This window comes from Rattus rattus, chromosome 4, assembly GCF_011064425.1.
Source record: "Rattus rattus isolate New Zealand chromosome 4, Rrattus_CSIRO_v1, whole genome shotgun sequence".
Lineage (NCBI taxonomy): Eukaryota > Metazoa > Chordata > Mammalia > Rodentia > Muridae > Rattus > Rattus rattus.
Genome location: NC_046157.1, coordinates 53,521,010 through 53,537,764, shown reverse-complemented (window position 1 = coordinate 53,537,764; position 16,755 = coordinate 53,521,010). Strand labels below are relative to the sequence as shown.

Here is a 16,755-nt window from a genome sequence, read left to right as displayed (position 1 = left end):
GGCCACAGGTGACAAACTGCTGGCCCAAGCCGGACGGCCCACTACAGTTTATCCTAAGAATCACATAAGCCATGTGTGCAAAGCTCTCGAGCCAGCACCAGCTCCCAGATGGAAGGTATTTACAGGCACATAGACTTTCTAACATCACTCTTTTAAAACAATAGGTTTCCACCAAAATCAGTTTGTGATGTATGCAATAATGATGGTTAATAACATAATTTATCTTTTGACTTAAATCTTTCTTGCTTTCTCTTCCCCCTGGCACCCAACTCCTTGTCTTTTTCTCACTTTAACCTCTGAACTATATCAGTAATGAGGCCATTACCTTTTCTATTAAAATTCATAGTTTGGACTTCATTTTGTCCTAATTTAGATGCTGACACTTTGGACCCGAGTTAATTAGTCTGAATGACCAAATCCCCTGTCAATTATGCAAATGCAGTAATGTTAAGATTAAAAATATGATGTGGCTAACCTGTGATTTTACGATATTATTTCTTACCATCATGGTATCATGAATTAAATGTTTCAACTTCATTTTATTTTAAGTTTAGACATTTGTGTCACAGCTGGCATGGGTTTTACATTTTAGTTTGGGGTTTTATTCATATGTATGATGTGCATGCCACATATGTACAAGTTCGCATGAAGGCCAGAAAAGAGCTCTGAGTTGGAGCTCCAGATGGCTGTGAGCAAACAGACGCGGGCGCTGGGTGAGGAACAGCAAGTGCTCCTGAGCTTTGAGCTGTCTCTCCCTCCTCCTCACATGGGTTTTAAAAAGTATTGCACATTAATGCTAAATTTGGTCTTTATTATGGGGGGAACGTTCCTTTATGTAATGGTGAACAATTTAATAAATCGTTTTTTAAATACTTGCTTTGGTTCCTTTTATCAACATGTCTAGTACAATTTTGTGTTAACTACCTGCTATGAAGTATCTTTAACTTTCTCATCTTAAAATTCCAAAAGGAATAAGGACCAAATTTTCATTTTAAAATGAACTCTTTGAAATTTGAACACCAAGTTTAAAGAGATTGTTAGATTCCCCGGCTTGCCCCCTGTGTGGCTTAATAGTCTGCTGACAGCAATCTAAGTCCTGAATTCAGGAGCAAGAGGGGAGAAGGATGGGGAGCAATGACAAGACATAGGAGTTGGGGACAGAGGGAACGAAGACACTGGAATAGAGCAGAGGAAAGGGAAGGGAAGGCCCAGGAGAGCCTTGCCGGCTACTCTGTGAAAGTGAAGAAAGACCAGAAAAGAACTTCCCCACAGAGCAGTACTCCATGCATAAATTTGAGGCTAAATGTATGGGCGTGTGTTTTCACTCCTGTGCCCCTCTCTCAGAACCCCAATGCCTTCAGGAAGTGTTATAGTCCCACATAACCTTGCCAAGTCCATAAATTCACTTTCAAATTCCAACTTCTCAATGCATTTGCTCTTCACAACTATCTGGAAACTATCAGTCTGGGCAAACCTGTCGTTTAGAGGGATTTAGGTCCCCAGACTTCTGAAATCTGTCATTTTTGAATCCTAATTCCAGACCATGTCACAAAATAAAAAAGAAAAGAAAAAGAGAATGGGTACCATGGTCCCCAATGTGCAGTTTATTTATAAATCAGAAGTTTTAAACTTCAAGTTGTTCTAGGGAGTGTGAATGTGGTCCTGCCTGATTCTACCTGGGACACGAACCTGTCCCATGGGACATGCTTGTCCCGTGCCTGTTCATAAACACTAAATACACTACCACCCATGAGCCCCTTAGTGACTGGTCTCTGTTGTCAGACTGACCATGTTATGATCCAAGAAACATATATTTTATTCCATGATAGCCATCATGTAAAAAGTAGCAACGCTGGAAATGTGGCTATGCCAAAGAGTGCCATCGCCACGGGAAAAGCAAGCACAACTGTCTTACAGTACGTACAGGTTCTAATCCCACAGTGATCTTAACTTATAAGTTAGACTGTATCAAAAGTCTCTATAGGGAAAACACAGTATGCATAGGGTCTAGTATTGTTTGCTCATTCAGGTGTCCTCAGAGTCTTGGAATGCACACACACACATAAGGAAGAATTACTGCATTCTGAAAGAAAAATCCCTTCCTTGGGGCCATGAGTATACCAAGATCCACTAAACAGTCTCTGGTATGCACTCCTCGCTCCCCTTCTAACCTGACAGCTCTCCACAGGCTACCAACTGCAAAGACCAAGCTTCTCGCTGGCCCTTGGGACATAGTTCAGGGGTCAGGTTGCTCTTAGATTGAAGGTAGAACGGAGAGAACCGGCTGCTCTCTGGTGTGACTTTGCTGTAAATGGAGGCTCAGAGAGGGAATAGAGACAGCTATCTCATGACCGTATTCCCAGACGCCTTGTTCAAAGGCTCCATTTATTTTTTCAGAGGTCCTGGTGGATGGACACAGGATGCTAATAAATAACGGTGACAAGGTAGCTTCGGTTGTTTGGCACTGGGAAAGTTTTAAAGTAAGAAAAGTCAGGAAAGTCACCGGCGAGGCTAGAAATGTCATCAATACTATATGACTTTAGAGAAGAGTCTCTGTTGAAAAGAGCCACGTCTACGAGTGAGATGAACACACGCGTTTGCCAGCCCTTGTACAAGGAACTGCCTTCCCTCCCGTTGTGGATGAGTATGCTCTGCTCCCCGGAGGGATGCTTGGCCTCAGTATTGATGTGAAGCCTCTTCAGGCCACAGACAGCCAGGTACTTGGTGGGGAAGGTGTTGGAACCACACAGGGAAAGCTTCAAGTCTTGGACCAGAGTGAACTTCAGCAGGTGGCCCAACGTGGATATATCTGTGAACCAGATGGTGAGGTGGCCATGATAGCTGGTTTGCTCCATGGCCAAAGGCATGACAGACTTACAGCTGCACATCAGGTTGGCCAAACTGTAGTCACAGTCCCGGATGTCTGTGGGGCAGCTGCAGTTACGAATGGTGTTTCCCTTTGTGGAAATCAGTGTCCTGCTCTGACCCTCTGCGAAGCGGCCAAGGGCAAAGATACCTAGCGCTCCTAGCAGAAGGCAGAAGCTGGAAGGTGCTGTCATTGTGGCCCGGTGTGGACTAGTGTGCTCCTAGTTCTCCTTCCTGAGCCAGACCGTTGCAAGTCACCTGAAAGGAAACCGGAAGCTTTATTGCCACTGCCTCCTTAGAAGCACGCACCCCATTTGAATGACACCCCCCAAAAAGCAGTTGTAAATGTCCCTGCTTTGCACTTCTAATTGAGGCAGGTCGTACTTTTACCTTGGCACTTCATGAGAAGCAGAAGCGAGACTTCTGAACTCCGCTTGGTGAAGCCTAAAACTCCCAGTGGTGTGTGCTGACAGCAAGGCTGCCATGCCAAGAGAGCTAGGGCGATGTCAGCAGAGGGGCTACCACATCCTACCTACCCTCAGGGACTTGGAGTTACTTCAGTAAGCACATCCAGTTACTGCCTACCTGCACATGTACAGCCCCGAGCAAGCACATGCCCTCCTCCCACTCTGTATCTGACTTCCTGGAATCCAAAGACAAACAGTTCCTTGTAGGAGTCAACTCCCCACCTACTCGAGCTGGCTAACCAGCACGGTGTGAGCAGCCATGAAGCGTTTAACCGTAAGCTTCCGTACTAGACAAGTGCCCTCCTCTCCCCGCCCCTCCAGCACAGCACTGCTTCCTCTGCTCCCACAAATGCACTTGTGTACCAGAGTCAATCGTAACTCTGACAGGACCATGAAAGGATTAGCACCTCAAATTTTAATCTGCTCTCTGAATGTATCTGCCTCCAGCCCACAACAAATTTTGTGAATCGATTTTCTCAAGTTTCTTGTGAGGCCCCCGATCTATGCAATATATAAGCACTGAAAAATATACTGTAGCGGGGAAATGGGAAGCACTTACAGAGTAACTGGGGGAAAGACTGGCTGACTAGGCATATAACAGATGAGCTGTCCCCTCGTGTCTGGGGGAAAACAAGCACTGTAGCAGAAGCCATTGGACTTCAGTTTGGCAAAAACAGTTGAAGTTTCTCGTGGCCTAACCTGAGGATTAAAGACAAACCAAACATCTGTGTTTACTGGACACCTTAGGGATCGGGAGAGCCCACATCTGGGATGGGCAGGGCCCCCATAGGAAGGGATGGGCAAGGAAGAAAAGGGTATTCTGCGGTGTTCAATATAGGTGCAAAGGTTAAAACGCCAGCAGGAAGGACACGCTGATTGCAAGGTGAGGCCACAGGCACTGAGAAACGGGAAGGAGGCAGCACTGAAAATGCTCCGACAGCCAGGGCAGGGGGAGGATAAAGCTGTGTGCTGTGTGCTGCCGCCTTCCACGCTGCATCCCGGTGGAAGATGAACATTGCTGAAGAGAGACTAGGTATGAGCACGCAGGAGGCTTATAAAGATGCAGGAGAAAGACGGACTGAGTTACTGGAGGGCTGGATACAGTTTTTATAGCGTCTCCTGTTGGTTTCAACAGACACGAGAGTCTTAAAAAGTCTATTAGCAGGTGTATGTGTAGGAGAGAAGAGCTTTGTGAAACTTGGGGACGGGGCAGTTTTGCTTCATGAACAAGAAGTTTGCCTGTTTTAAGTGGCATTGGAAGGCATAGGTGACTGACTACCCCACTTTGTAAGGAACAGGAGGGAATTCATCAACCACAGGATAATTTTAGACAATCAGTTGTCCCAGATTCTATCAGGTTTCTGGGACTTCACGTCCCAGTGGCCTTGTGTTCCCAACACTAGGAATACTGTGAATGTCACTAGCTCTCTCTGACTCCTGCCCGAAAAAGAAGGTGACAGGGACCAGTGGTGAGAGTATAGCACCAGTTTTGACCCGGGAGAAAGTGTCAGCCCCAGTCTTCAGGTGCTGAAAGTGTTCAGGGCATGCAGGAAGGAGGAGGGACAGGATGGGAAAGCATGTTTGTTTGCTGGGACAAGGACACCAGAAGTTTCCAAAGAAATTTGACAGCCTCTTCCCAATAGTTAAGGTCCTGACTGGAAATCAGTCCCTACCCACTGGACATTAGGGAGCCCCAAAGCCAGAATAGGGAGGCCAGCTGCTGGAAGCTTCACGAAGGGTCTACAAGTTGGGACAAATGTCCTGCTCGCCATTTTATTCCATTTCAACATTTCCCCCTTCAGTTTGCCATGAATTAGTTTCCGCAGGTCTGTTAATCACAGACTGTGAATGCCCGGCTTCACTGCGTGCTCACTAACTTGTACCCATGTTCTAAACTGGACGGGTACACATGAGCTATGTCACCTACGCTTCACGGTAGTGGCAGAGGGACAGATGCTCCACCATGGGGCGCAGGAAAAGGTGGGAGCCTGAGAGAAAGATGGATCCTGTCAAGATAGGTCGGAGGGTTCCAGTCCAACAGGACCTCTAGGTTCTCCCTTCTGTCTCCATCCCTTACTGCCACACAGGCTCATCTTCTCTGTCCTCTTTGAGGTCTTTCCAAATTCTTGTCATTCTACTCTAAATATATGGGTATTTCACCCTTTTTTCCCACTTTAGAAATACGTCCCTCCTCAGAATAGGAAGGGGCAGGGGAGGGGGTTGTAAAAACCAACAAAAACAAAAACAAGTGTGCGTGTGTTTGCACATGCGCGTGTCACAAACCATTGTGTATAATCAATATGTACCATGATCTATTTAGTTTTCTGGTTGTTTTGCTTTTCAGAGACAGAGTTTCTCTGTGTAGCCCTGGCTGTGGTGGACCAGACTGGCCTGGAACTTGCAGAGATCCGCCTGCCTCTTCCTCCCAGGTACTAGTAAAGCTGTGCACCACCACGCCCAGCTACCGTGACTTATAAAAGCAGCATAATTACATTAGGAAAGCATTACCATTAAAAATGTCTTCTCTTAGATTTATGGGGATTGCATAGGCACAATGTTAAGAGTAGCATGCTTCAGAAGATTTTTTTTTTTAAGAAATAGTCCTTTCCTTAAATATTACCTCTGCAGTGAAGCTTGACACCTTCAAACCCAAAGGGTGGTTAGGCACAGACTTACTATGGCGCACGGATAGTCGCTGAAGAAATTGCGACAAGCTAGTGATTACTGGGATGAAGCCTCTCCCCGATGGAGGGGCTCTTGTTCAGTTTTGTGATTTGTTTCTAGCACGGTGCCTTGCATCCAACAAGACCTTGACCAGTTCTGTCGACTGAGCGTAAAAGCACAGCTCGGCAAACGTCAGCTGCGGGCAGTCAGCTCACTAGCATCTTGAGCAAAAAGTAATTGGTTTAATTCTGAAGACTCTTGGAAGCATTTTAAGCATGTCTTGGTCTTGCTGCTGAAGAAAGACAGGTTATCAGGTTATTTCTTAAGTCTTCTTTCTCCTCAGTGGGCTGGACTCTCAGACAGTCTCATACTCCCGGGGACAAGATGATCTTGGACTAGACAGGTTTTCTTCTAGCTGAGCAGCCTCCAGAGGAATTTGTACTTTTAGTCTACAAACCATAAGTTAAAGAAACCTGCCCTCGCCACATTTTTTTTTCTAGTTTCCCAATAGATAGAGACAAAAATGCATTGTCCTCCTGGGTCAGACACTTAACCCTGGGGCCAGGAGTAGGACAAGGGACTCAGGAGGCAGCAGACTGGGGTGGGGACACTGCACAAGGGGAAGGCAAAGAACACTAGCAGAGAAGGCAAGGCAGGCAGACCTTGTATGCCCTCAAAGCTCCTGTGTGAACTGACCTCCTTACCCCTGAAATCTCAGCAAACACTGAGAGAATGCGCTCCCACCGATTCTGCACATAAACATGCCCCATGCTCATCTGTGGTTCCTCTCTGAGTTCAAGTCTCAGAAGCTGTGGCTGCAGTGTGGCGAAGTTAGAGATGGTGGGACCCTTTCCCGGCAGAGCCAACTAAGGGATCATTAGGCCACTAAGGATATTGATGCCGTTCTTGTAGGATTCTGATTGGTTCCGGCAAGGGGGCCATTGAAAGGGAATAAGTCTGACCCCCTCTGAATTCTGGCTTTCTTTCTCAGCTTCCACCACGATGCCGAGTTGCCACGGGGCCCTCCCGAGAGCTAGTGCAGTGCTATTTGTAAATTTAGCCTTCCGATCTGTAAGGTAAAGAAACCTTATTTTTTCTTTATAAACCTCTCAGCCTCAGATATGTCATTACAATAACAGAAAACAAACTGATATAGTAATTTTATGGGATATATTTAGTGTCCTCTTTATTGCATGGCCCTTCATTCTCTCCTCAGAATCTTCAAATATTTTTGCAGTAACACTTGGGGTGCTGGACTTGTAATAGACTTCTTTGCTGGCTCCCCAAATACTGGCTTCACAATGTGTTTGGGGTCGGAGCTGGGACTGCCTACCTTCTGCCCTTACCTTTGTAATGCCACAGTTATGGCTTAGACCTGAGACAGTTCACTTCTTACCGGAGCCCTTATCACCGCTAGCTCTTGTGTTTCCCCATTTTCTTTACTGGGGTCATTTCCCTAATTGCTTTTCCATTTTTGAATAAAAATCCCTTCTGAGTTCAAATTAAATAACTTCCGAATTAAATTTTAAAATCACATTGGATTTTTAATCGCCTCAATGATTTTAAGACTGCCACATTTTTCTGGTCATATTTTTGTCCTCTGCATTAAGTTTACAGAATTCAAAACATCATTGTCTAGGACATTTCAAGTGTGTTTGGGGTGCATGGTCCAAATGCTCTCCTCCCTCGGACACAGTATCTCCTTATGAATACTATCTCCTTACAAACACAACTCATCCAGTCTGAGACAGTCCTTTTGGAGCCAAGTATAACTATGATCTAAACGTTGGGTGTAACCCTAGATTGAGGAGGAATCTCTGTGGAATTTGTACTGAAGCAGCTGATGTCCGTGTCTACTTAATTCAAAAGAAGTCTTCGCCTTCATGATGCTTGTCTCCTGTATTAGTTACTACCGAGAGTTCCTTAGCTAACTAAGTCTCAGTTGTACCTCTGGCTTCAAAACCTGATCAGAGGTTTAAACCTCAGATCCCATCAGTGGACATAGTTTTTATTGTTTTGCTGCAAAGTTTCAGGTCTGCTGGCGCTGAGTGTTTGTCCTCCCTCCACAAAGCCACTCCATTGCCTTCTGACCCAGGTGTATCAGAAACGTCCTGTTCCCACCGGCACCTCAGCTCCTCTCCCCCAACTTGGCACACTGCTTGACTCCACGACTGCATTTCCTTTAGCATACGGACCTATGTGACTGACTTACCACCATTGGGATAGGCCAGAGTGTTCTGTGGAAGACCTGGGAGCCCTGGAAGATGTCAAAACTACCAAGAAGAGCTTGAGTCTCAATGACTGTATGGAGAGGAGTACACCCCTTAAACGTCACCAGGCTGTGATGGAAGGGAAGTGCTAAAGCCATTGGCGTTTAGAGGTTTGTGTGTTTGTGCACAGGCATCGTTTTATAAACAGACCAGATATGGCGCCGTTTGGTGGTGGTAATGTTTACAGCTTACATCACCTTTCCTCAACAGATGACCCTGAGTCAGCATTTAGAGGGCATCGGTCACTACAGGGCTGATAATGACACAGTCTAAATCATGGGAGTTAGAAGGAAAGAAGACACCACTTGTCCTTTACTGATCCTGAGGTTCCCCAAGGGACAATGCACTTGAGGAAACAACAGCCAGGCGGCCAATGAGAAGACAACGCCTTTGGCAGCACTGGTTAGAGACACAGATGAAGCCCTGGAGGCTGGGCTCTGGGGTTTGGGAAGAAAGGGGGCTGGCTTAGGAGAGACATGTAGTGTGGAGAAACACTCAAGTGCTTGGTGTGTTCGGAGTCCACGTCAGATGTGCTGGACCGGTGAGCTGAGAACATGTGGCAGAGCTGGTCTGGACAGGACCTAGCTGGCCAGCTAGAGACTTAGGCCAGGTCTGGACAGAACCTAGTCGAGAGACTTAGGCTTTATGCTGAGGCAGTTTAGTTCCCAAACTAGTCTAAAATCCTCTCATCAGTAAAAATAGTTGGAAATTCTTCTCCAATAGATATTTTATTTATCAAGATCATACATATATTGTCCACACTGTAAGCAATACTCAATCAGAATGTTTAAAAAACTGAGATTTAAAAGAAAAAAGTTTCCATACCTCCAGCTGTTGTACCACTCTGGCTTGGCCTGTGCACCTTCCTCAGTGTCCACACCCATTTGAGCGTCTCTGGAAGAGGCAAACACAGACCTGCAAGATTTGTAGCAGGGGAGAGGTCTGTGTTTAAGGAAAGCAGCTGAAGAGATTGAACTAAGGGACGTGTCCCAAGGAAGGGTGTGCGTGCGCGCATGCGTGGGCCTAAGGTTTACATCTCTGTTTTCTGACTCCTACCTCCAAACGCTCTAGTTAGGTCTATTCCGTACCTGGCATCTGTTTAGTACCTGGCTTTCCTGAGAGGTGGACAGCTCCAAGGGAGCAAGGTTTAGGAGGAAGCCTGAAGACGAGGCTCCTCCCTCCTGTGGGCGTGTGCTTGATACACCCACCTGAATCCCTCAAAGGGAACCAGTAGCATAGGAAGCAAGAGAGTCCAACTGGGGATCGGAAGCCACTCATCTTCTTGTTCTTAATATCTCAATATAACATGTTCTGGTTACATGTAGCCAAGAGGAGGGCAGAGCTCAATTCTCTCAGAGACAGGAGGCTCTGGGAAGTTTGTTGAGTGGGCAGCAAGCCAAGCTGTTAATGAGGACCCGCTATTGTCAAGCATCTTTCCCATCCTTGCTCTCCCCTGATGTTCCCTACTCTTAACTCCTTAAGCATCCGTCACCCATCCCTTGCAGGTACCCAGCGCTGAGAACCCCCTCTCTGTGTGCAGGACCAGCTTTTGGGAGGACCTGAAACCAAAATATTTGTGTCCAAAGGCACTCGCAGGTTACTCATTATCCTTGCTTTGACCGTGTTAGAGGAAAGGCAAGGGTTCAGTGGAGCACAGGGGAGGGATGAGGGGTGAAGACACTACCCTTAGGCTCTCAAACGAGGGGCCACCTGCCTCAGGTCTGCCATCCTACTTATCTATGACTGCCATCATCCTTTCCCACCACCAAGCTAGAGAGGAAGGCTGGGTATGCTGTCATGTGACCATCGTCACGTGACTATTATCTACTACCGCTCTCTGAGCAGAGCAGCCACCTCCATTCTCATCAGAAGCAATTCCCACTGCTCACGAGACCCTCAGGCTTGGTCCATCGATGTGCTTTGGTTGAGAGGGTGTGTGGGAAAGGCCATCAGACCTCATCTGAGAGTCCAGTCAGGCCGGGCTGCTATGTACCGTTCTGCCTGAGCCGCTCAGGGTCTCAGTCTCAGGAGGCCCCAGAGTCAGAGCGTGGAAGGCTAAGTGGAGCAGAGAGTCTATCTATGCAGCTCTGAGGGTGTTCTACATGTGGCGTTGGACTTTTCAGTGGTGCTACCCCTGTAGGTAACTCCTTGGAGCCCATGCTGTGTGAACAGAAGCCCCTGGGAAGAGCCACGCTCTGCCTTGAACCTTCCACGAGGCTGATTAGCTGATTAGAAGAACGCTTTCACCGTGGCTTACCAAGTTCACCGTAAGGTGCATCCGCACGCACAAGAGCACGCCTATAGCTGTGAGGAGGCTGCCGGTTCCGAGCCTAATTACAATTCATCTTGGGCTATTCTCAGCCTCCTTCATAGATTTCTTGTCTGTGTTCTGTATCTGACCTAACATCCTGTGACTAACAGGTAAAACCTTTGGGATGTGGTAACAGACCACTAACTTCCACCACCAAGAAGGCATCAGATGGCATCAGAGGCCTGTGACATACATTTCCACCATGCTGTCACCACCTGCTGTGTGTTTCCAAGGAACTTGAAAACTGCCTTGACGCATGGCTGTCTCTGTTCTGTTACTCTAGAGTTTCATCAGACCATTACCACAATGGAACATGGAAGTTGGGGTAACCTAACTTTGTGTTTCCAGGCCATGGTCCCTCAGATGTGGCTCCAGAATAAATGCTTATCCCACGTGAAACCTGTGAGCTAACCCAGTAGGTTCTGTGCTTCACCAAACTAGCCTCGGGCGAGGTGACACTTTGTCATCAGTGCTCTACTGGGGTGAGCAGACGTTGGTTCCTGTCTCCCCAGGAAAAGCTCACGTAACAGCAGGCAAGGGATGCTCTCGGAACTTTAGTGTGGGATCTTAAAAAAACATTCAAGTTTTTAACACTTTTCTGTCCTTTGGCTGTGTTCCAGAACTGCCCCGCAGGGGGCAGGTGAGAGATGAACAGGGTGCAAAGATATTAAAGGGAGGGCTATGTCCTCACTGCTTAACATTTCAGAGCTCGTAGTGCAGAGTTAGTGAACGTGGACCCTTCTGATGTCCTTTCTTCTTCATATCCCGCAACAGCACACGAGATGAGCCACTGAATTCTCACACGGCTTTCCAAGTGCCAGGCACTGAGTCACCCGTCTGTGGGCGAAGATCATGTATATCTCTGTAGCTTTCAGAGTTCGCAGTAAGGCAGGCCTCGAGCGTGCCATCATTTTGATGCAGTCTGCCTCTTGGTTGATTTAGTAAACTATCTGCAATCATCTCCCAAAGTTCTTGGTGTGGAAAAAGGAAGACGAAAATATATTTCTCCGAAATTAGAACTTGGGCAAAATTAGCCTCGAGCATAAATTTGGGTCATTATTAAACTCAGTTTAAAATGTCTTTATGACTATCACGTTCACCTTATTGTTGGGCCAGCCCGAGAGCCATTCTGAGTTTCATGTCTCTCAGTGTAGTGCCGTATGATAATCTTCCCACACAGGCTAGAGGCAGAGCAAAGTAAATGCACCAGTTCTGTTCCTAAGCACCATTACTGCTGTGCACAGTGCATTCTATCACTAAGCTCTGCTTACCAACTGCAGAGTTCCCCAGTGCCAGAACACAGTGGGTATTGGGACTGCAAGCCCCGTCAGGACATAGCCAGAAGCCACTTCAAAGTCGGAAGTAGCTGGCTCATTTGCTGAATCTGCACCAACATTTCAATGCAAGAACAGACTCAGTAGAAAGCTCCCCTCTTTGATAGTTCCCTGTAACAAGTCAAGTCAGCTTTACAACCAGTTGTGGCAGTGGGGAGTTCTGACATGGTCAGGGAGCTAACCTGGGGATGGATGGGTTCACTGTCCAGTTCCCACATCTACGGGAGCAGCTGTGTGTGGAATGGCTAACGGAATTGTGAAAGTACAGATACCATACAGCATTTATTTTCCCTAACTTTACCTTGAGTAATTTAGTGTGTACGGAGGGAGGGATGCCCGCCTACACCGTGAGTGTGTGGAGGTCAGAGGAGAACCCAGGAGAACTGGTTCTCCTCGACCATGCGGGTCCTGAGGATGGAACTCGGTTTGTTTGGCTTGATGACAAGCACCTTTAACTGCCAAGCCATTTCACCAGTTCCAAAACACACCATTTCTGGTTTCCTATTCCCATCATAATGACAGGCAGGTTGAATAGCGATCCCTGAAAATGTCTCTGTCCCCAGCCTCCTATGCTTACAGATTGGTAAGAATAATTTTGTGAAAATGACCATCAAGAGCAATCCACAGATCCCCGCTGAAACAAAAGTACCTCACAGAAATCGAAAAGTATGTAACTGAGAAAATGTTTATTTTATATGGAAATACAAAAGGCCTAGGATACCCAATCCTGAGCAATGAAGAGAGACTCCTGGAGGTATCACTGGCCTGGATTTGCAGTTATACTACAGCGTTATCGTAATTAGAAACAGCATGGTACTGGCACACAGACAGACACCTCGGTCCATGGAATGAAACTGAAGCCCACAGGTAGGTCCACACCCCCACAGATAACCGGTTTTTAACAAGAGGTCAACAAATCACAACGGGGAGGAGACAGCATCTCCAATAAATGCTGCTGGTTGAATTGGGCAGCTCCATGAAGCACGAAATTGGATCCTTGTCTCTCGCTCTGCAACAAAACCCAACTCACGGTGGGTAAAACACTTCAGCGTAAGACCTGCCTCCCTGAGTCTCATAGAGAAGACAGAGTGCTTGAACCTATTGGCCAAACAGACCCCTAATGATCTCTTACACACATGGATTAGGGCATCGCCAAGCTTCATCATCAGAGAAGCAGTTAGATACCATTAGATAGCAGTTGACACAGAGACCCACAACTGGTCAAACTGTAGAAAATAAGACTGTGGAGTGTGGCTCAGCCCTAAATGGAACATTGGTGTCACACCTGTATCACACACCCCTTCTTCCCAAGGCTCAGAGATCGTTGCAGAAGAGGGGCCAGGAAGATTCTAAGAGTTAAAGGCAGCGGATGACTGCAAAGGAACAATGCTTCTCAGATACATCAGGGCTGTCACACATATGACTCACAAGTGTGGTGACACTATGCACAAGATCTTTGCAAGCTCAAGCCAGACTTAATCCCAGCACGGGGAGAGGGGGAGGGTAGGCAGCAAGTCCTTAGCTGAGGAGCTCTTGGCAATTGCAAACTGCTAGGAGAGGGAGGGAGAGGAGGAGGGGAAGGGGAGGGGGAGGGGAGGGTGGAGAGTCAGTTAGGCCCCTGGTCAGCCAACCATACTCCAGTGGAAGACACAAGTTGTACTATACATGGGGAGCACCTTTGTTAAGGGGTTGGGTGGGGAGGGAAGGAAGTAGATCTGGAGGAGCTCGGGGAGGAGGGTTAATATGATCAAAACATATTATAAGAAATTCTCAGAGATAACGAACACAAGAAGAACAAACACCAATGAGTACAAAGAAGAAAAGGGGCATCACTAGAGGGTAGTGTCCTTTACCAAGGGAAAGCCTCTGCCATGCTAATGGTGACTGAAATCAGGCCAGGAATTCTCCATGTATTCTATTCATGAAATTGTTGGTTTTTGTCTTAGAATAGGTCTCGCTATGCTGCTCTGGCTGGGCTTGAGCTCCTGAGCTCAAGGGATCCTTCCACAGGAGCGGCTGGCATTGCAGGTACACACCCGGCCTTACCTAGTAACATTTACATGGAATAGGTACATCTTTGTGCCAGATACTGTTCCAGAAAATGAATGTTTTAGGCCATTGACTACTTTCAATAGCCCTAAAAGCACTCTCGCCATCACATTAAACAAAATGGAAACATAAAGTAACTTGTCAAAGATCCCAGATCTAGTTAGGAATGGCTCAGACTTTAAATCAGACAGCCCAGCACACCATAAGGGGACCCAGGGGAAACGCAGACTCCATTGAGGTCCCACACCTTATAACCATTGCTAGATAGACTACTAAGCGAGCTCTGAGCGAGCCATCTATGGAAATCTTATGCTTAAGGAGATAAATTAAGTGGCTTCTGTTATACATAAACTCTTCAGAAACAGTCTTTGAAAAAGAAACAGGTATAACTTAGTTAACGAGATCATCGTTAGAAGAGAAGTTAACGGAAACCGAGTGCTGCTTCAGTTAATAAAGGTGTGGAACCTGATGGGAAACTCGTCAGAGAGAGCCCCAGGAATCCCTAAGTACCTCTCCTTCCTCTGGACATGGAGACCCTGGCAATGAGCAAAACCTTCAAGTTTCTGCCTGGAGCGACCTGGAATCTACTGAGATGATTAACTCACTAATATTTGAACCCATGGCTTTGCCTAGCTGCCAGCTAGACAGTGTCCTCCCCAAGTCACACTGACTCCTCTCCTCTTGTCTCTTAAAGGCACAGACAGCCACCCCTGGGCACCAGATTCTTAACGCCGATCGTCCGCCAGTTTTAAGCAATGAAAAACTGGTGTGGAAAAGGAAGTTGGAAAGTACGAGTTAGTTGTTGAAAAGCACCAATTTCCATAAACACTTTACAGAAACTGTTAGTTTCCAAAAGTGCCCTATTCATATCATAAAATAAAATTAATGAAAAAAGTTTCCCCTCATTGTTCATTCTAAAAAGAAAGGTTAAAAACTTAAGACTCACTCTTTTCATACACATACACACACACACACACACACACAAAAGCAGTTTGCAAATTATTGAAGTCTGGCTTTTCAGTATTTTACAAGGACCCTTTTCCCCATAAATATTACATACAATGATTTTTGAAACACTCCTCCTGCCACCATGTATACCAACATATTTTTTGCTAAAATCTTTTTTTATTTTTTCATTGTTTATAAAACAATAAAATTGATGTAAGAGTGTATACGGATGACTGGACTTGTATTAAAACATGCATCTTGTTCATTATTTATCCCCCCCCACATGAAAACATCGATGTTTTTAAAACCCAATCTGCCTTTTAATGCTTATTTAAGAAGTTTACTGCTTGTTTTTCATTTCCAGTTCTCTGCGGAGTAAACACTCTGACCCCTGGCACTTAGGTGGGCTGTAGACGCCACTGAAGGATAAAAGGAAGGCCCCAGTACATCGTAGGCAATGTACTTCAGAGTCCTCGAGTTTCTTTGCGATTCACTACAGAAAGAGACAGGACCTGGATTTGATTGGTATTAAAGACTAGCAGGAGAGACTAAAAATAGGAACAAGTTCAGATGCCTATCTCTTTAGGGTCTAAATGAAAAGACCATTCCACTCTTAGCTTAGTGCCCTGAGAAGTGTTTCCTTTTCAAGGCAGAGAAAGCTACCCAGTTGCTTAGAAGCCCAAAGGGTGTTTGGTGGCAATCACCACCCTTCAGTCACATATTCAGGAGATGTGGCAGTTCCCGGAAGTTACCCTGATGGAGCCCCTCCAGTCATCCGGGAACGCTCCAGTCATACAGCAGAACGTCGGTCCGTTGAGCTGACGGGCGGTTTTAAACAGAGCGGAGTCGCTACTTACATCTTGCGGCCCCACGGCAGGGCCTGCCTGTCCAATCTGCAGACCTCAGGGCTCTTCCCTGGCCACCGTGTCTGCAAGCCGGGTGGAATGCATGGTCTCCTGGTCTCTCACTTGCTTTTCTTTTCCGTTTCCAGAGGGCCAGTGGCCTGGTGGTTTCCTTAGCAACCAGAAGGAAGCTGGCTGGCCTACCGGTTTTATTAACCAGTAGGAGAGAACCTGTGTCTATGGGGCTGTAAGCCGGGAAATTTCCAGAAGTAACCAAGGATACTGCTGCCGTAGACTGACCGCCTGACCGCAAAGGAGAGACAGAGACGCAAGTGGAAGAGATTCTACTGCAGTAGGAGACTGGATGGATTGACTGTGGATAGGGAGACGCCTCGTCAACACTTTTACATCCACGATTTGTTCCCCTTTCTTTGGCCTGCTGAATTGTTACTTATGGTAAGGGCCTCAGATGGTGAAAAGAAACAAAACAAAACAAAACAAAACAAAACAAAACAAAAACAACCCATTCGACTGTGATTATTCCAAAGAGAACATGAATTCATTTCACTTTCTGAGACGTAGTCCCAGTTTCTCCTCTCTCATAAACTCATTTTTAAATGCTAGAAGCCAGAAAATAAGTAAACATGAAAACAACAGCAGCAGCAACAACAACACCCCAAAAAACCCTGTGCCAATTAAATGTTGGCTTAGTCTATTTGGCTATAAAATGTCCTAAACTAGGTGGCTTAAAACAACATATGTATTTCTTAGTCTTCTGGAGACAGGGAAATCTAAGTGTCTTCTATTCAAGTGCTGGATGAGGAGGGGCACTTCCTGGCTCATGGATGGCTCCTTCTAGGCATGCCATCATAGCCCTTCTATGGCTACTAATTTCATTCGTGAAGGTTCCAATCTTGTGACCTAACATCCAGTCTTCAGTGACTAATGGATGCTTACTAAATATAGGAGGAATCTGATGGATAGAGTAGGGTCTCACTGATGTGA

At 46.4% G+C, this 16,755-nt stretch overlaps 1 protein-coding gene across 2 annotated transcripts; it reads right to left on the bottom strand.

Moving 5' to 3' along the window:
* Nucleotides 1-2,291: 2,291 nt before the first annotated feature.
* On the bottom strand, nucleotides 2,292-15,798 carry C4H21orf62 (chromosome 4 C21orf62 homolog). Of its 2 annotated transcripts, XM_032900445.1 has the most exons (3): nucleotides 15,766-15,798; nucleotides 9,092-9,160; nucleotides 2,292-3,123 (listed from the first exon to the last, which is right to left on the bottom strand). In XM_032900445.1, exon 3 carries the CDS (start codon nucleotides 3,057-3,059, stop codon nucleotides 2,424-2,426), a length of 636 nt encoding a protein of 211 aa, XP_032756336.1. In that variant the 5' UTR covers nucleotides 3,060-3,123; nucleotides 9,092-9,160; nucleotides 15,766-15,798; the 3' UTR covers nucleotides 2,292-2,423. The 2 variants fall into 2 exon arrangements, with proteins under 2 accessions (XP_032756336.1, XP_032756337.1); XM_032900446.1 differs by lacking the exon at nucleotides 15,766-15,798 and having other exon boundaries at nucleotides 9,092-9,174.
* Nucleotides 15,799-16,755: the final 957 nt, after the last annotated feature.